Consider the following 20,938-nt stretch of genomic DNA (forward strand, 5'->3'; position numbering starts at 1 on the left):
GCAAGTCTTAAAACAGGGGGATGGCCAGTCTTAAAACGGGGGGATGGCCAGTCTTAAAACAGGGGGATGGCAAATCTTAAAACAGGGGGATGGCAAGTCTTAAAACGGGGGAGATGGCAAGTCTTAAAACAGGGGGATGGCAAGTCTTAAAACAGGGGAGATGGCAAGTCTTAAAACGGGGGGATGGCAAGTTTTAAAACAGGGGGGATGGCAAGTCTTAAAACAGGGGAGATGGCAAGTCTTAAAAGTAAAACAGGGGGATGGCAAGTCTTAAAACAGGGGGATGGCAAGTCTTAAAACAGGGGAGATGGCAAGTCTTAAAACAAGGGAGATGGCAAGTCTTAAAACAGGGGAGATGGCAAGTCTTAAAACAGGGGAGATGGCAAGTCTTAAAACAGGGGAGATGGCAAGTCTTAAAACAGGGGGATGGCAAGTCTTAAAACAGGGGTCCCAGTGTACACTTCAAGTTGTATGTTTAGGAATCTAGCATCAGCTCATTGGACAGGTAGTTGGTGTGTTGAGGAATCTAGCATCAGCTCATTGGACAGGTAGTTGTATGTTTAGGAATCTAGCATCAGCTCATTGGACAGGTCAGGTAGTTAGCGTGTTTCTAGACCTTGTCACTTAAGGTATCTGTCTTAGCTCACTTCAGGACACAATTTTGACTAGTTCTGTGATCATTAATTTTGTTTTTCATTTTCTTTTTAAATCTCATGATGTTATGCTTGAGAGTTTACTTCTGAATCATGAGACTGAATTTGGTTTGTTGATGGGTTTGCTCTTTGTTCTAAGATGCTTATCATATTTTTATCCATATTTGTGCAGGTTCAATTGATGCTGGGGAGATTGTGGAATCCTTCAAGAAGCTGGGTGTGAGCATTGACCCAGCAGAGGCTAAACGACTGCTGAAGCGGTAAGTCTGCATCATTCTGTCTGGCAGTATTTTCATTTACAAACACATGCATATAACATGCATTATTCCCCCCTCTGCTTCTTTACCTCTGTAAACTTGTAGAGCTAGTTATTTTTCGATAATGACCCAGCAACCAAACAAATAACAAGCCAGCAACAGCCTGAATCCTCGATAGTGCAATGGGTTGAGAAGCTGTTCTGTTTCGGTACTACTTTTGCGACTGAAAAGTTCCGAACGCTCTATACGTACGAAGTATACATCTCTGGAGCAAACAATACAAACATACCGCATTTAAATTAACAACTACAGGCCTGAACACATGAATCACCATATAAAATCCATGAGTTCGGTTGTTTTCTGAATCTAGATCTGCCGTGCACAAACCGTTCATCACAAGCAAATTCCCAAGGCAAGTAACTCATACTCTAGCGACAAGAGTAGTTCCCCTTCGTTTAACGCAGTTTCGACAACACTGACTGCGATCCGACGGTCAGTTTTCAACAATATTTCATTTTATAAACAGATCACACGCAACCAAATGCACACATCTCATCAATTTAAACAACATAAAGCGGTTTCATACACTATTTCCCCAGAAAACTGAACTTCATACAGTAATTAACGTTGGAACACGGGTGCAAATGTTCGTCTGCTAGTCCCATTTGACGAAAGAACATTATCCTAAGCGATACTAAAACATAAACAGAACACACAATATCTGCCTTTACCGCCACAGCAGAATAACAGCATATCTGTGTACTTGATTTTAGTCCAAAACAGGGAAACTGACAAGAAGTGTTAACAGAATGGAATGATTTGCACGGAACTATACAACCGCGCATTAATCGATCGCCTGCGCAGGTTGACTGGTTGAGTGATTCGGATTCGATCAAACTTTCGCACAAAAACTCCTGTTTTCTTTGAATAACTGAAGAAAGGAGGAATAAAGAGCATGTAACCTCTATGAATTGTTCGTTAACAGAGTTAATTATTCGCTGGTTTTAACTGGACGGCAGTGTGTTGTTTGCTTCACTACCAGGGGCATAACTCTTCCACAGCGCTTACAAATCTTCACAGGATTATTTCCAAACATTGGCTTTTGAAGACAATGCACAGCTACAGGAGCAGAAAGCAATTGCTTGCTTTTTGATTGCTAACAGACGGGCGTAGTGGATAAGACATTGGCCTCCTAATCGTAAGGTTGTGAGTTCAAATCCTGACCTTGTTAGCCTGGTGGGTTAAGGGTGGAGATTTGTGAGATCTCCCAGGTCAACTTATGTGCAAACCTGCTAGTGCCTTATCCCCCTTTGTGTGTACACACAAGCACATGACCAAGTGCGCACGCAAAAGATCTTGTAATCCATGTCAGAGATTGGTAGATTATAGAAACACGAAAATACCCAGCATGCTTCCCCCGAAATCAGTATACTGCCTTCAGGGCGGGGTAAAAATGGTCATACATGTACAAATCCACTCATATAAGAACATGAGTGAACGTGGGAGTTTCAGTCCATGAGTGAAAAAGAAGAAGCTAACAGTCATAATTTTGTTTTGTGCAGCATGGACAAAGACGGCACGCTGAAGATCGACTGGAACGAGTGGCGCAACTATCTGATCCTCTCTCCGAGCGCCAACCTGCAAGACATCCTGCACTATTGGCGCCACTCCTCTGTAGGTCCCCCCCCCTGCCCCGCCTCCTCTCCCTCCTCTTCCTTCTTTCCTGTTCACATCTGCCAGTTCTGCTTGGCCAAAGTGCGTCGCGTGTTGCATGTGGTGCGCTTGGAGAGTATCTGCGTCACTCATGCCTTCCCCGTCCAAAGGGTTCCCTGGCCTATGCACGTGGATTGGGAGTGGGACCATAGCCCCCACCCTCTCGCCTTCGAGGCCGTCCAGTCTTACCAGCCTGAGCCCAGCCATCTCCACGACGTAGGTATTGCCTTGCTGTTTCAGCCACCGAGCGTTCCTCTTCTCCCCTCCGATATGCCCCCACTGCCCCTGCCGGATACGTCTTTTGCGGCCCCGTGTTCCTGTTAGTGTTCAGTATTAGTTATCTGAGAATGTTAAGTGTTTGGATTTGCGTTGTGGTTTGTCAAAGTGTAACTGTAGCAAAGCTCTCTAAGGCTCTCAGCACAACCCTTATATAATCTTGAGCTCTCCCAGTCTGTTAGTTGATGCCACTGTCCAATCAGGAAATGTTAAAGTGTTTGAGCAGAAGTTTCCCAAACCGTCTGCAGCATGATTTCTTTAGAACACAGAATGTGCCCATATTTTTGTGAGCCTAGCACACCCCTTATGTTCTTCAGCTTCCTGTTACTGTTAGTTGACGCAAGTGTACATTCTGGAAATCTCCAAGTGTTTAAGCAGACTTTTCTGAAAATCTTTGCAGCATGACTTTTTTAAGCTCAGAAAGTTCCCTTCTTTTTGTGTGCTATCTCGGGTGTCTTGATTCTGAGGCGTGAACTGTACATTTTACGATTGCTTAAAATTACTTGCTGAAGGTGTTGGTTTTTCTAAAGATTCCCCATCCCCAAACTTTCGTGTTACTGTTTGTGTTGAGGTGTCTGATCGAATTCTGATGGAAAAATAATGCCGCCTGATGACAGTGATGTAATCCCAGTTGCTATGGGAAAGCTTGTATCACAGTTTCATTTTTACTTTCTGTTTGGATTTTTCATTTGAATTCAACATTATTGTTTTGTTGTTTTCTTAGGGTTTTTATTCAGTGCATACTATTTATATGCGTTATCTTGAATTTGTTTATGTTTTGTTTGTTGACTTTAACTTAAGTCAAACCCATTTTTAAAAGGAAAAGGTAGATAAAGGATGATCTTATCTTGTCATACAGTCATAAAGACTTGGCAATTTTTCTGAGTTAAACGTCATGAAACATAAATGATATAGCAGTGTGAAAAACTGGTTTGTAATTTGCAAATGTATTTTTGCACATTCTCTATCACAGAAACAGTATTTATCACATTTGTCAGATGCTCTTAACTACATTTTTAGTGATAAAAGCATACATATGAGCTATAGGGAAATTTGATATGTGTAGATTTGTAGAAGATAGGTGGTATAATTGGGAACAGCTGAGTAAGCTTTGCACAAGAATAGCTTAATGGATGACAGATTAAGCAACTGCAGCCAGGAATTTTGGCAAATGGCTACAGGATTAAAGTGTGTGATTGTTAATGGTCTCTGACTGCACTCTTTGTTGCAAGCTTGTCACGTTTCTGTGCTTGTTCTGAAATCATTTTTCTTACTCTACTATGAATCAGTATGATGATGTACTCGGAAAGATGTATTTGGATGCTAATATTGACAATAAAAGCAAGGTTTAGTTTTCTTAGGAGTGTTCTGAAGCACACAGAATGTTACATTTAAATCACAGTTGCACTAAAAAATTTGTGAATTTTAAAATATTATCAATGTCACGGTCACCAGTTAAGATTTGTTTGGTTTCCTTAAAGGGTTACAAGGATAAAAAATGTCTACCATCAGTAATCATATAATTTTTCTTGATTGGGATTTTTCATTTTGATCAAAAATCACCCAGCATCAAACTGGGCAATGATAGGATTAAAACTAAGCAGTGAAATGAGTCTTTAGCTTCAGTACGTTATCATGTTTTCCAGGCATGGTACTCTTCCGCCGATCGGCGGATTTCCGCCGAAAACGAAAACCCGAAAAAAAAAAAAAAAAAAAAAAATTAACATAAAAAAAAAAAAAAAAAAAAAAAAAAAAAATCTGCTGATTGACTTGAGATTATTATTTTTTCTTACTCAAGCCTTGTTATCTTTCACGTATATCCCTCTCAGCTTCAAGGAGAGGGCACTAAACACATTTGAATTAGTAAAAAGTCGTCAGCTTCAGGGGGCGTTGCCCCTTGACCCCCAAAAGGGGCGCTGCCCCTTGACCCCGCCAGGGGGCCTGAGCGGCCCCCTGGACCCCCGGCTTCATTTCAGCTGAAATTGCCATTCCTTCAGTACCATGCCTGGTTTTCTGACTTCAGATGATACCCTGAGCTTGTAAGATGATGTTGGTGTAAAGTTCTATATTATATATCCTGTCCTCAATTTTAACGGTCCCGTATAGCCATATCGGTTGAAGGGCCATTCAAAGACAAGAAGCAACCTTAATTCAAAGCAAAGCAAATAAATTTGCAGTCCGTCAAAGATAAACATTGTAGAATGGGGGATTTCACAATTGTTCTTCAGTGTAAACATGTACTTGTATATTATATTTATTTCATGCTGTCATTCAGTCATCCTCATTATGTCTCAGTCTATCTATACTTACTCCTATCCCCTTTATTGAAAAAATCAAGGAAGGGTTGATAATTGTGCCACTTTCCAGTTTTGATGAAGTTTGTGTGGTCTGTTGGAAAAGTTTCAGTTCTTCTTAATATACTTTTAAATGTTAGGACTTTTGTGAAGCTCTTTTTGCTGGTACAATGTCACGTGGAGTAGGATTCTGGAATACAACTTCTGCTAACAGTAACAAGGATGCTTCCCATATCATAAATGTGAAGTTGTTTGCTGCTACATGTAGCGCCCTTCTGTATGTCACTGTCAGCTTGCTTTCCCCAGCAAGAAAACAACCCGAGTTTCCATCAGGGTAACCTCACAGGACTTTTAAGATACAGTATCGAAATTGCAGCTTTTCAGCCTTGGAATAGACAGTGTACAAAAAAAAGAAGGCATCAAATCATTATCAAGCAAACAGTACTTGAACAGCCTTTTTCTTTTGCAACCGTGCAGATGATATTGATAGCTCATTATTCACTGTGGTGCAAAAGGCGTGTCTCCACTGGTTATTCTGGATGAGCTCGATTGGCCTCACATTCAAGGGAGTCAACACTTCTTCCACAGCCCATAAAAATCCAGATAGACCTTTTACGGGGATTCATCTATTCATTATTGGCCTCTTCCATTACTTTCTCCTCTTGCATTTCCTTCCATTCTTCCCATCGCATACAAACATCCCTACCACCACCTGAGGTCTACCTATCTCGTTATGTATAACACATTTAAAATGGCATCCAATGTATTTAATTATAAGTTGTTAAAAGGTTTTGTTTAAAGCCATCCACATAATTGGTTGTAGTTGACCATCGGGGGAGATAAAGGCTATCCAGGGTCTTACAGTCAGGTCATGTCCAGCTATTTTCAGGGAATGTTAAGTGCAGGAAACCTACTTTTTGGGCCCTCTCATTGTAAGAGAATTCCCCTCACCCACACAATGTCACAGTCACCACACGCATATCATGTTTGAAAGAGAGTGAATGCACGGCCACCTTCTCTCTTCCTTCATCCTGTTTTTCACCTCTCTTTTTCTGTTTCATATAACCATCACATTTAACTCATATTTCCTGCATATTGTGACTTTACTCATACATCGTGAGTTGTATGAGTCTTTGTTGCATCTATTTGAATAAGCTCACACACTTGTATTCGTGGTACATGTATATATATGTGTACACTTTGATGGCTGGCTTTTTCTTTTCTGCTCAGTGGCTTTTCATCCAGTAGAAAAGACTTGCAAGTTGCTTTCATTACAGCTGAGGTGTATTCGCTTGAATCTGTTCATTACCAGGAATGGTAGTCCTTTTTCATTCATTTCACAAAATTCACTAAAACAACAAATTCATTACTTGAATAATGAGTCTTTTCATTAATTTGATTAAAAAAAATTGAGCTAATGATTTTGATGGAATTATCAAAGCGAACATGTTTTGGATATGTTGAAGAGCAGCAATGTCTTTAGTACGTCTTAATTCTTAATCTACTTTTTGTTGTGCATTGACGTCTAACCTTTTCGGTTTTTATATAATTCGGTTCTGCCTGGGACTATCTGATAGCGCTTAAGTGGTTAACAAAAGCATAAATGAGCTTGCACTATAGTGTTTTTGTTTCATTTAATCTAAGGTGGTAATTTGAGCAAGAAGTGCTGCTTCAGGTTTTTGTGTGTGTTTATATTTTTTAAAGCATTTGGTTATTTTAAGTTTTTATTTATTTATATATATATGTTTATGTAATTTGTTTTTCAATTATTTATTATTATTTTTTTCATTAATTTCTTTCTTTTATTTACTTGAATTTAAAAACAAAACATTGTTGTTACATTTTTGTATCTTAGTTGACTTCTCTTTTTCTAACAGAACAGTCGTTAGATTCTTTTGCTGAGTTTTTTTTTATGCAGGTGCTTCTTTTGTGTCAAACTGATCCTTGTAGCAATTCTTTTTCACTTGTTGTGGCCCATGGTTAATATTTCAAGGCTTGTTTTTCTTTCTCTATTCCAATTTCCAAACTGGGCCTTTTCATAAGGGGGTGAGTTTAAAGCACCAGTGTTTTTATGCTTGGCGAAGACATTGTAAAAGTAGGCAGGCATGAGATTTTCCCACCAGTTTTGTCATTTTCAAAGCTTCAGACATCAGTCCTTGAGATCCCAAGATTGCATGTTTTTACATCAGTTTTTTCACCACAAAAAAATCAGGGGGGATGGGGGGCATACTTTCATGCCTTTTTTTTCCTTCACCATTTCATGGTCTCATGCCTAGTCTCGTACATGGTCGTTTCAAAATAATCACTCAAGTTACTTGAAATTCTGGTTTGTATTTTGATCCTGGCAAAACGAATCCACAGCACTGAAATAATTAATGATAATATACAGTTGTATTCTTCACCACTGTTATTGAATGGATCATACAGCATTTTTATTTTTTATATTGAGTAAAGTATCTCCTTTCTAATGAGAAACATTTTTTGTTTTTTTGTTTTGTGCTGCGTGGTTTCACACAACAGGACATGATTTTTTATACTAAACCAACCGTTGAAGTTATCATTTCTGAATTTCTTTGTGTGTTTTTTTTCGATCATTTTTTTTCGATCTTCAATGTAGTAACAATCATTGCTTGCTATGCTTGCTTTATTCCCTTACATAAATACCAACAATTCAACTTTTCATGCTAATTCAAGGTTCAAGTTCATTTTGAAGCTGTTATTAGGTGATCAGTGCCCTGACTGATTTGTTAACAACGCAAACATGAACAAATGCACACACACACATGCACCATACACCACACACACACACCACACACACATACACCACACACACACACACACATACCACAGACACACAGACACACACAAACACACACACACACACACACACATACCGGCACGGTTGGCCTAGTGGTAAGGCGTCCGCCCCGTGATCGGGAGGTCGTGGGTTCGAACCCCGGCCGGGTCATACCTAAGACTTTAAAATTGGCAATCTAGTGGCTGCTCCGCCTGGCGTCTGGCATTATGGGGTTAGTGCTAGGACTGGTTGGTCCGGTGTCAGAATAATGTGACTGGGTGAGACATGAAGCCTGTGCTGCGACTTCTGTCTTGTGTGTAGCGCACGTTATATGTCAAAGCAGCACCGCCCTGATATGGCCCTTCGTGGTCGGCTGGGCGTTAAGCAAACAAACACACATACACATACACACACAGAGCCAAGGATGAAAACAAAAGAAATGCCCGTTTTTATTCTGAGTGCTGAGATATTTGAACTGACAAAAGAAGGGCAAGTATTTACTTGCTAGCTTGAAGTTGAAGTCAAACAGGGCACTGATATGTACTGCTGTAGTAAGGTTTTCTTCCCCCGATCATTTGTGACACCCTACGTGCCTTTCAATGTATTATGTACTGTTGCTGTCTTGTATCATTTTCTTTGCAATGGCTAGTCAGTATTGTTTATTCCTTTCCTGTAGCAGTCCAAAGTCGACTAATCTTGTGACACTCTGGACTTTTTCATAATCAGTAATAATAATGAATGAGTAAAAAGTCAGTGATTTATTTCATGTCTGTGAGTGGTTTCAGAATGTTGCAGTAATTGTAAGCCTTTCTTTGTTCTGATGTAGCAGCTAGGCAGATTATCTGTAAAATATTCCAAGAAGCCAAGCCATTAGGCAAGATTTAATCTGTTTTTATTTGATTGTGTGGTTCTTGCAATATTTCAGTTTTGACACTATGACTATCATTTGTGTGGCAGTGAGGCACCTTAAAATCTGTGTGATCTTACTTCGAGATGAACATCTGGCTGATGAATTAATTCTGTGTATAGAATGAGATATTTTTAAAGAAATGGAAAAATCAGTTGGTTAGTTTTCTGGCTTAGTCGTTAAGCATGTCTGTCGCTGTGGAATACAGAAGGGTAGTGGGTTTGTTTTATTTGCTTGCTTACTGTACATATTTTTATTCATAAGCTCTTTGAGATTGGGGGAGCATGGAAGTTTACTCCTGATAGCTTAAAAGAACGATTATTATCGAAGTTCTTTTGCAATGGGATGCTGAGCTGAGAGAAATTTTTCACTGAGTGTTACTGAAAACACTATCGCCATGAAACGCTGATGTTTTGAATGCTAAATGCCAAACATCTCAACTTATCCCCTTGATTTTTGTCTTGCAGATTATTGACATTGGTGAAAACAGCCTAGTTCCAGACGACTTCACGGAAAAAGAGTTGCTGACGGGCATGTGGTGGCGACACCTGGTTGCAGGGGGAGGCGCAGGAGCGGTGTCCAGAACCTGTACTGCTCCCTTGGATCGGTTAAAAGTCTTGTTACAGGTCAGTTTCTGCAAACAAACAAACAAATGTTGGATTGGTGTGGCATGATCCAAAGAAATATAATAAAAATTCTCTTGTTGCATAAAATGCCTCAATGTCCATGAGACTGCAGTGCAAAATGTCCCATTGTGTGTGAACCTTTGTTTAATCTTCAGAATGGTGCAAAAAGTGTTTGGGTTGGCATACAATAAAAGGATAGGTCAAGTTACCCTAATGCCAAATACACATTTTAAAAAATTGAGGGAGGGTGGGAGGAGGAGGATGGGATGTCTAATGTTGTTTGTGAGGCCTGCTGGGTGTTTAGATTTCCTAGATAAATGAACAAAAAGCAGCAGTCAAGGTAAACAAAAAGAAGTTTAGCTTACTCTCGTTTTTTAACCCTGAATGTAGTCCAGACACATGTGTGGAACCCACATACCAGTCAATGTGCCGGTTTAAATCAACTTTTCAGGGCGTCTTGGTTTAGCTTACCCCTTCTCTTCAAAGAGACTTTAGCTTACTTCTACATAAAGACTTTAGCTTACCTCTTCGTAGAAACTTTAGCTTTCCTCTTCATAGAGACTTTAGCTTACCTCTTCGTAGAAACTTTAGCTTTCCTCTTCATAGAGACTTTAGCTTACCTCTTCGTAGAAACTTTAGCTTTCCTCTTCATAGAGACTTTAGCTTACCTCTTCGTAGAAACTTTAGCTTTCCTCTTCATATGCATAGAGACTTTAGCTTACCTCTTCGTAGGGACTTTAGCTTACCTCTTCATAGAGACTTTAGCTTACCTCTTCATTGAGACTTTAGCTTACCTCTTCAGAGAGACTTTAGCTTTCCTCTTCTTTGAGACTTTAGCTTACCTCTTCATAGAGACTTTAGCTTACCTCTTCATAGAGACTTTAGCTTACCTCTTCATAGAGACTTTAGCTTACCTCTTCATTGAGACTTTAGCTTTCCTCTTCATAGAGACTTTAGCTTTCCTCTTCAGAGAGACTTTAGCTTACCTCTTCATAGAGACTTTAGCTTACCTCTTCATTGAGACTTTAGCTTACCTCTTCATAGAGACTTTAGCTTTCCTCTTCATAGAGACTTTAGCTTACCTCTTCATAGAGACTTTAGCTTACCTCTTCATAGAGACTTTAGCTTACCTCTTCATAGAGACTTTAGCTTTCCTCTTACCTCTTAATTGAGACTTTAGCTTACCTCTTCATAGAGACTTTAGCTTTCCTCTTCATAGAGACTTTAGCTTACCTCTTCATTGAGACTTTAGCTTACCTCTTCATAGAGACTTTAGCTTACCTCTTCATAGAGACTTTAGCTTTCCTCTTCATAGAGACTTTAGCTTACCTCTTCATTGAGACTTTAGCTTACCTCTTCATAGAGACTTTAGCTTTCCTCTTCATAGAGACTTTAGCTTTCCTCTTCATAGAGACTTTAGCTTTCCTCTTCATAGAGACTTTAGCTTTCCTCTTACCTCTTCATAGAGACTTTAGCTTACCTCTTCATAGAGACTTTAGCTTACCTCTTCATTGAGACTTAAGCTGTAGGGTTTGAGACTGTGAGTTATGCATGGAGCAACAAAGAAAGTAACAAATCACTTTTTGATTGTTTATTTTGTTTTTGCTTCTCCCTGTGTTTACTTGAGAAAAGTGGCGTGAGTTGGAACAAAACAAGACATTTTAGAACCATGTTTGTTTGAAGTCGTGCTAGAGGGGGGGGGGGGGGAGGGGGGGGGGGGGGGGGGAGTGTCCATATTAAGGGCAGGTGGGCCACTGCAAAATTGACCAAATCGTTCAAAACACTGTTTTGGGTATTTTAGCAGATTATGTTTCCATAACATACCTATCATCCATGTGTGTCAGTGTTTTTGTCAAAAGTGTCCTATTTATCTGTCAATAAAGACAAAATGTGAACATGTGTGGCATTGATTGTCTTCTGTAGTCGATATTCCCCCGCCAAAAAATGTCTCATTTCAAAGGCTAGTTACGGCTTTGTCCTCAGCAAAACAGTGCATTCACGACATACGAAACTGCGCAGAAGCTCTTGACATATAACATGACATCAGTTTTTTGATGAATGTTCCATTCACTCAGCCACTAGTCCGTTGCAAAGGCAGCAATCGTAATCGAACGGAATCGAACGGAAATGTCCTTATTTGGAAGGTACTCGACATCCATTGGTTCGATTCATAAACCGAAATCGGGAACCAGTTTACTTTGTGAGTGCGCATGCTCAGCTTACGAATTTTGCATACGGAAACTACCGAAGAGACTCTCGGCCATGACGGGAACACCCGAAGTTCACTCGGTTTTACAACATCCTGGTTACACATCAAACGATCGGTGACAACCGAAAGCGAATTTTTCTTTGAGAAACAACCTTTGATACGATAACAATGGTTCGAAATAAGAAAGAGGACAATGTCTTTATTAGTTCGGTTAGCAACAACAAGTATTTCCGCTGGTACTAGGCCAAAGTTTGGATTCTGCCGGTGTTTCCGATACAGAGGAAAGCTTTGATCTCCACGCAGATCCACAGGTCGCCATTTCCGAACACGCCATGCATGGCGCAGACTTTTTACGTCTTGCAACTGGCTTGCTTTGCGCTGAATTTGAGTCAGTTTCTGAGCAGTATCTCCTCGACAAGCAAGTTGAGCATTTGCTACGCAAAAAAACAAAAACAGGAGAAAGTATCCAACATCAGTCAGATTATCGGTAATGTTTGCTGGGTCTGCCATTTCACGAACGAAACTGGATCAGCAACTGTTTGTATCAATCTGCACTTTCGTAAATTCCGTCACTGTCACTGTGTCATTTTCTTCACCGCGATACACAGTTCATTGCGAAGAGCTTCCTCAGTAAATCGTTCAGATTCCACGTACGATTTGTTGTCAAAAAACAACTCAAACAAAAGTTTCAAACTCATCATCTTCCATCTTGCTTGTCGAAGCACTAAAGTACTGTATCGATGTAAAAACAAAAGCAGAAAACTTCGACCAACAAATTCAGCGCATAAGACACGACGAGATAACGGAAGGAAAGAAGCCTCGTTCTGGCTCAAGTAAGTTACCGTTAAAAATACCGTTATTCGCATGCAAAAACAAACGAGAATCGGGTCATTGATACACGTTTAGCGCTGGGGCAGTATCCCCATGCTGGTTGACAGAGGGAAAGAAGGGATGGACGCATAAATTCGCTGCTGGCGTGCTAAAGGCTAAGTAGTTTGCAATTCAAATAAACTAAGCTGTTCATTCATAACACAGTTTTGTTCTTGTATGTCTGTTTCAATAGTGTTTCTGTGGTGTTCAATCTTCAATGTCGTTTTTCTCAGTTCAGCCATTTTGCCTACGGTTACGTCTTGAGTTACGCGATTTCTCTGGCTGTAATTTAGCTAGAGCAATATTTTCTTTTGTAGTTTGTGCAGAATATAACATTCTAGGGGATTACGAAGGGATTTTGCTGAAATTTTATTATAGTCATATCCACATTATTTCAAAAAATAATTTCGCAAGCGTTACCCTAAAGTTTGACAGTTGTAACAAAGAAGTGTTCCTAACTCCAAATATAAATATAATAAACAAGATCTGCTTCGTAATCCCCTAGAGCATACCCAGAAGGATAAAATAAAACAATAATTAGAAGTGTGACAATCACATCTGATGAAAATCCGTGTATCTCCTGTACTCCACATTTGTCTGTATTTTGACTGTTTTTGTCGCGTAAAACAAAAACCAGCAACCGAAAATACAAAACATGACTATTGTTTGTCATCATTTGTTCATTTCTTTCATAAAATAACATTTAGACACAATAAAACATTCAAAATAAAAAAAAAGGTAGTGCACTGGCCCACCTCCCCTTAATGCTTGGTAGTCAGATTGTGATTGCCAAGTTTCGCTTTTGGACAAAAGTAACCTGTCTTTCTTAATTAATGGAGCCCCAGAACCCTTGTCTGGAAGCTCCCTGTCTTTGAAAGATACAAGAGATTTGAGAGCCAGTTTGTCTCAACATCTGGGATCTGGCCAGGCTGTTACATGGGACAAGAACAGTTGCCACTTGGGACACATACCAACAATTAGAGTGTATGGGTGTGTGTGGAGGCAGGGTTGAGGTTGCTTTTAAGTCGTAACATCATCTGTTGCATGGTTTGTTGTATGTGGCAGGTTCATGGGTCCAGTAAAAACAACCTGACGATCACGTCGGGTTTCAAGCAGATGTTGGAGGAAGGCGGTGTGAAGTCGCTATGGCGAGGCAACGGGATGAACGTCATCAAAATCGCACCCGAGTCCGCCATCAAGTTCATGGCCTATGAACAGGTAGGTAGCAGTAGTCTCCCTGTTTAGGGGGTTGTTGTTATTAGTTTTGGTTATGTTTTTTGTTATTGTTTTTGTGGGTGGTTTTTTGGCTCACGAAGTGTAGCCTATGCGATGCTAACTTTTGTCTGTCTGTGCGTGCGTGCGTGCGTGCGTGCGTGCTAACATTTGAAGACGTCATATTACATTGACGTCACATTATGACGTACGAGGGTTCGACGTCACGCGATGGAATTACTGAAAGTCTCGGTGATTGTTATTTTGAGCGGGCCGAGACTATTTGGCAGTCGTGTCCATGTAAGTAGGCTACATGCAGACAGACAGATCTAGATCTAGTGTCTCGCTTTCTTGCACAGTTTCACCTATGCTCTTTCTGTGTGTGTGTGTGTGTGTGTGTGTGTGTGTGTGTACTGTGTGTGTGTGACGGAGTGATTGAGTTTGTGTTACTGTTTGTCGATTTCTTACGTGAGCCTTGAAGGCTTCGCCTCTTGTTTTTAAAGAAAGGGTTGGTTAGCACACATTCTGCATTCACAGCATGCAGAAACTGTCATTCTGACTCCGAACTAGGTTGTCTTTGATTGAGATCTCAGGACATCTGTGATCTTGAAAGAAAGTCTTGGTGTCTTGGTGAAAGACTTGGTGTCTTGGTGAAAGACTTGGTGTCTTGGTGAAAGTCTTCTTGGTGAAAGACTTGGTGTCTTGGTGAAAGACTTGGTGTCTTGGTGAAAGACTCTCTTCTTTTCAATGCATCATGTTTGTGCCCACAAAATAATTGCGATTGAAGTGGATAAGTTTGTGTGTGGAAGTGTAAATGGATGATAAACACTGTAAACATACAAGGAAGAGAAAGACTCACAGATAAATGCAGATTGAGACTATGATACTTCTGCTTCTGCAAGAATGCTGTAAGGATTTAATCTTTTTGTCAAATTTGGCCATAGCCGTTTCCACAATTTCTGAAACTTTTTGGCAGTTTTCCTTGGCGTCACTGATTGCTCACCTTGAAAATGTTTGGCAGTTCTGGTGAAATGACGGCAAAGTTCTAAGTATTTTTGGGTGTTTTGCCATCCAGCAGATGCCTGATAAGAAAGTACATCCCTGTGTTATACGTCGGCTGATGTGTTTTATTTGCGTGTGTGTGTGCAGGTGAAAACATGGGTGAAGGGGGACCAGAAGGAGATTACGGTGGTACAACGACTGTTTTCTGGCTCGGCCGCTGGTGCTATATCACAGACCACCATCTACCCTATGGAGGTGGGTGTCATTGTCTCCCCTTTAGACATGCACTCACGCACTCGCGCTTACACACCCAGACACACAGACAGACAGACACACACAGACACACACAGACAGACGCACACATGCAGGTGGTCTTTTTTGAGAGATGGACGTCAGGGCAGGTTTGACTGTATCAGGGGTGGGACTTTTCCGTGAATCTGCGGATTTCCGCGGACACAACTTACAAATTCCGCTGGAGTAATCTATTTTTCTGCGTCCCATTTCATCACAGTATCTATAACTTGTTGACTGAATGCAGGCATGGGAATGGTCCGCGGATCCGCTAATTTCAGCGGTTTTCGTGAGGAATTTCAGCGGGGAAAAAAAATTCAGCGGGAGAAAAAAAATCCCTCAAAAATCGTATAAAAAATTATGAGGTTTTTATTCTCAAACGGTCGGGTGTCTTCAAATGGCACAAGCCACTATCCGGAACTGACGGTTGACTTTAGCTTTTGTAGTCTTGGCTGTCCCACGTGATATGAAACAGACGTTTGCGCAACATCCGCTGCATGTGGTGTGTGTGTGTGTGTGTGTGTGTGTGTGTGTGTGTGTGTGTGCACATTATAATTGTTGTGTATACTGGGAGTTCGTTCCTGTAAGAGCCTCTGGATTTTTGTAACATTTATGTTTTGTTTTTGGTTTTTGTTGTAAAGTGTTTATGATTGTGTTCTATTCCGTCAATGGCGTCATTCTGGTAATGATGTTGTTATTGCTTTTGTAAAGCGCTTTGTGTGTTCGAAAGCGCTATAGAAATCACCATTATTATTATTATTATTATTACTTGTCCGAGACAAAGACGCGTCTCTTGTGTTCGATTTGAAAGAAAACCTCATGTCTTCGGTATTGAATATTGTTCGACGCGGCCAGAATTATGACGAAAAAGGTGTGGTTAACCAGTGGAAATGGGATTGGGTTTCCAAAGAGGTTAAAGTTGGTGACAAGCAAGAGCGGATCGGTGAACACATACGAAAAGTCGACACGCCCGGTCAAGCAAGATGCCCCCTTTGTGACAGAGAAATTGTGTAGAGCAATCGTGGTTTCATTGCCCTCAGCGAGCATCTACTAACGAAAAGACACAAGGATAAGAGAGTGAGAGCAGTCAGTGAATGTTTGCAAGAAACTCATAAAGTCTTCTTCTTCTTCTTGGCGTTCGCAGGTTACACGATCAGTCCAGCACTGGTGATAAATGTTGTCGTTTTCTCCAACTCCTGTCGAATGCCATATAGTTTGGTCTGCAAGGGAGTTGGTGACGGCCACACTTCTTTTCGTTCCTCATCTAGTAAGGGACATCGCTGTAAGATGTGTTCCGCTGTTTGGTCTTCTTGACCGCAGGCACAGGTTGGTAATGGCGCCAGCTTGAACTTTCGGTTCATGTGAGCATTGAGCCTGTTGTGGCCAGTGCGCAGCCTGATGAGGTTGACTTGCTGCTCTCTGGACATTATAAGATGTTTGATGGGTTGTTGACAGACCAGGTTTTTTGTCGTCCGAGGGGTAGCATATCGTCTTTTGTTTCGATATGCCCCCCGATTGTACCGAGCATGCCCCCGAACCCCCCTAAAAAAACAGGGATTTCCTCTTTTTTCAACACAAGCGAGTCCCACCCCTGCTGTATAATTCTTCAAATATTACGTAATGTGTAACATTGCAATCACTATCATGTGCAGTTGTTTCTTGTTATCTCAGATGATGAAGACTTGTTAGTGTCTTTTTTTCTCAGATAATGAAGACTTCTTTGTGTTTTTATCTTGCGAGACAAAGACTTGTTTGTTTCTTTTGATCTCAGGCAATGAAGACTTGTTTGTTTCTTTTGATCTCAGGCAATGAAGACTTGTTTGAATATTTCAGGGCAGGTTTGACTATAATTCTTCCAATTTTACGTAATGTGTAACATTGCAATCACTATCATGTGCAGTTGTTTCTTGTTATCTCAGATGATGAAGACTTGTTTGTTTCTTTTGATCTCAGGCAATGAAGACTTGTTTGAATATTTCAGGGCAGGTTTGACTATAATTCTTCCAATTTTACGTAATGTGTAACATTGCAATCACAATCATGTGTAGTTGTTTCTTGTTATCTCAGATCTATATGTATGTCTATTTCAGGTGATGAAGACTCGTTTAGCGCTGCGCAAGACAGGGGAGTACAGCAGTATGTTTGACTGCGCTCGCAAGATTGCCAAGAAGGAAGGATTACGTTCCTTCTACAGGGGCTACATACCCAACCTGCTGGGCATCATTCCCTACGCTGGCATAGATCTCTGTGTCTATGAGGTGAGGTCTCTTTCACTGTAAGGCATAGTCTCACGAATTAACCCGCGTGCAAGTGATATGAGTGATACTGATTGTGATACATAAGTTACATCAATATATAGTGCTGTATGCTGTTCCAGCTTTGCACAGGGAGGAAGCGCCCCGTATTTCCAACCAATGGAATGGTGAAATAATGAAAATGGGGGGGGGGGGGGGGGGGGGGGGGGGAAGAAGGGGAAGAAAATTCTGTAAAGATAGAAAATGAAGTAAAACAAAGGAGACACAAGGTGATGGATGTAAAAAGTATCGCATATGAATAATTATGTCTGTGACTTGTAAATGTATGGGTGTTAGGTACATTGTGACAAGAGTTGTACTGATTGTTACAGACGCTGAAGAAGCTGTACATGTCCAAACACAAAAACCAGGACCCAGGAATCTTTGTGTTGCTGGGCTGTGGCACTGTTAGCAGCACTTGCGGTCAGCTGTCCAGCTATCCTCTCGCTCTGGTCAGAACGCGACTCCAAGCTAAAGGTCAGTTTTTGGATGTACAGATATAGATTCAGAATGTCATTACTTTTTTGTGTGTTTTTGGGCCTATTCCTTAATTCAAACTTTGATTTGATAACCTGAAGTTGTGATTTTCTGTTGAAAACTGTGTAAACAAAACCACCTTGTCTGTTCTTTCATGTGGAGTTTAGGTTGTGCCAGAAGCATATTCTAGAGTGACAAAAAAAGAGGCCACTGGCTATATTTTACAGCAAAATGTTTCTGGATTTGAGTTATATCTTGAGTTATATTTTCTGAGCCTTCAGATTTAAACATGTTTTCACTGATTGTAATATTTCAGCATATTCCACACATCTCAAATCCTTTCTCGTTTTGTTTCCTACCATCACTATCAATATGAAAAAGAACTTATTACAAAACCAGACTGCAGATCTATATTTCCTTTCTAAATCTTGCAGGTGGTTCCAAAGACACCATGGTTGGACTCTTCACCAAGATTCTGCGAGAAGACGGACCCTTTGGACTTTACCGCGGCATCGCTCCCAACTTCCTCAAGGTGGCGCCAGCGGTCAGTATAAGCTACGTCGTCTACGAACAAATCCGCAAGAGCCTGGGCGTCACCATGTCCTGATCAATTCGGAAAGTCCGGGAGACTGAGTTTATGCTCCCTTGAGTCTTCACGCAACGAAGAAGGAGGAGGGAGGAAGAAGAATGAGGGGAGACTTTGCAGCAAGAAGAGAGAAGGGTGCTTGTGGAGAGGAAAATAATCAGGGCTAAAATTATGACAGATTGTGTGAGACATTCATATTGTTGTTTTCGCTAACTTGCCGGTTGGAATGTGTCGGGCTGTGCCAGATGCGGTTTTTTTGGCGATATGTCTGTATTGTTCATGCACAAATTTTGAACTGCGTATGTGAGCAAGGTCTGGTCATCGAAGAAATATACGAAATGTAGGCTACTTAGGTTTTATGCAAAAATGTGATCATTTTGTTTTGACCAATCATTGTAGAAGGTACAGGCTTCTTAATTGGACAGCATGGAGAGCAGATTAAATGAGTAAATCATGGGTGACAGAAGCCAACGTAAAACACGGCTAGCTTCTGTTCTCATGCTCACCTTGAGTGGTGTGTGTACGGAGGCATCTCCAAAAAACCTTTGTCACGCATTGGCCAACCGTACAGATCGGTCTGTAAGGTACAAATCTACTGCAAAGTGTTTAACATTTCTCCTAACTCTTCACAGAAAAGAACTGGAAGATGCTCAAGTTTTGGGGGGAAGCGATCATGGGGGAACGTGGATATTGTTGGCTCAAAGAAAATCTCTACAGCAACAGGAACTCTCATGATTTTGTTTGTTTGTTCTGTTTTGGTTATTCACACTTACTAATGATTTGTTTACCAAAAACTCATTATCTCCACATTTCAAGAGCACAGATTATATTTTTGTATTCTGCAGCTAGACTGGGCAATGAATGTCTGCAGAAAGTCTTTCCACGTTCTCTTTATTTCTTGTGAATAATTTGCTAAATAGTAAGGTAGCTGTCATTTGCGTAGTGAACAGCATTTGTGGTTGTAACAACAGTTCTCAGATATTCTGTGTAGATTCAGTCTGCTGTTTAGGAGAGCTGCACTTAACACTTTCGCGACGGGACACTGATAAATCAGTACCAGCGCTGACACGCCCATGGACGGGAAGCGCATTTTTCAGTACCAGCCATAGAGGGTACACGACTCGTGATTGCTTCCCGGTTTTTGAAGCTTGCAAATAAATTGAGTTGTTTCCCTTGATACACTTGGCGTCCCCTTCTGCCATTTGCAAATCCGCCTGATTTGTGTGCATTTTTGAGGAAAAAAAATGAATCAAAGGCGAGCCTTGTCTCGGGAGGAGATTCTCCGGATGTTGGACCTAGAGGATCCCGTAGAGCATGATTCGGACGTATCGTTTTCGCCTCACGAAAGCGATACAAGCAGTGAAAGTGAGGAAGAAACAGTCCCGTTGTTGCTAGTACGAGTCGGCAAACTACACGTGGTTGGCGGTGATACTGCTAGACGAACATGTATCTCGGAATCGTGCAGGAGCTATGGGGGCGTGGCAGCACTGATAACAATGGATGGCTGGAGCCTTCAAATCCTTTTGGAATTGTTCATAGGTGTACAGTTGGTACTTTGTTGTGAAAATGTGACTTATATTCAATATGGATTACCTAGACATCATTTGGTGAGTGTTAGATCTACAGTTTTGTTTCATTTGAGTCAGGATGCTGTGAGTGAATGCGTGATTTGCTTGTTTTTTTCTTTGTACTGTCTCCTTATTTCTGTGTACAATGTTAACAATATTTCAGCTAATTCATAGGTTTTACACCTTGTTTGGTTATAACATTATTTATAATACTTTCTGTTAAAAAATAACTTTTAAAAAAAGCAGTAGAAAACAAAACACACACAAAAAAACGTTAAAAAACACAAATTATCCCCCTTTCACCCCCCTTTCACCCCCCTTTGCTAAAACAAATCGCGTGACAAACTTATAAATAGCACGACTGAACTGGGCATCCATTTTTGAATTAGTACACAAAATTTGGTGGTGATTGGACTTAATTCAAGCTTGCTAGACAGATTTCTTTACAGTTACTGATTTTTGGGAAGTTTCTTGGTGGCAAGCTTGGGCAGGCAGGACGTAAACGCCGTGGCAGTGCTAGTCACAATAGTGTTAAAGTAGAGACCTCTTAGAAAAATGCATATCTCTGTAAAATATTCTGCTTTAATCTTTGCACATCTCATCATGTTTTGCATAGATATGCGAGAGATATGTAGCCAAAGGAATGGAAGAATTATGCTGAGTTTCCTGTTCATTATTGCGCTGTGTTCCATTTTCCTTGATAATCTTTGTGCTGATCTGCAGAGAAGAAGTTTTTATGTGAAGGAAAGAATTATACGTATGTATGCAGGAATGAGTTGGTCTTGCGCCAGAAATCTTGTTTTGTTGGACATGAGCGGAGCTAAATTGTTTGATCTATTATGTTGATTTTTGATATTTTCCATCTGTGTAGTAGTTGTGTGTGTTTGGGAGTCTGGGCTTTTTGTG

General features: G+C 40.7%; 1 protein-coding gene across 2 annotated transcripts in view; it reads left to right on the plus strand.

Moving 5' to 3' along the window:
• LOC138949171 (calcium-binding mitochondrial carrier protein SCaMC-2-like) overlaps nt 1-19,929 on the plus strand; it is a 33,953-nt gene extending 14,024 nt beyond the window's left edge. The window contains exons 3-10 of one of the 2 annotated variants that reach the window (XM_070320942.1): nt 826-913; nt 2,473-2,839; nt 9,365-9,523; nt 13,668-13,820; nt 14,964-15,071; nt 17,198-17,365; nt 17,734-17,878; nt 18,313-19,929. In XM_070320942.1, coding sequence (XP_070177043.1) covers nt 826-913; nt 2,473-2,839; nt 9,365-9,523; nt 13,668-13,820; nt 14,964-15,071; nt 17,198-17,365; nt 17,734-17,878; nt 18,313-18,485 — 1,361 coding nt within the window. In that variant the 3' untranslated portion in view covers nt 18,486-19,929. The remainder of the gene's footprint in view (nt 1-825; nt 914-2,472; nt 2,840-9,364; nt 9,524-13,667; nt 13,821-14,963; nt 15,072-17,197; nt 17,366-17,733; nt 17,879-18,312) is intronic. The other variant, XM_070320943.1, reaches the window with a different exon arrangement.
• Nucleotides 19,930-20,938: the final 1,009 nt, after the last annotated feature.

The sequence above is a fragment of the Littorina saxatilis genome, linkage group LG15 (assembly GCF_037325665.1).
Source record: "Littorina saxatilis isolate snail1 linkage group LG15, US_GU_Lsax_2.0, whole genome shotgun sequence".
NCBI classification, from domain to species: Eukaryota; Metazoa; Mollusca; class Gastropoda; order Littorinimorpha; family Littorinidae; genus Littorina; species Littorina saxatilis.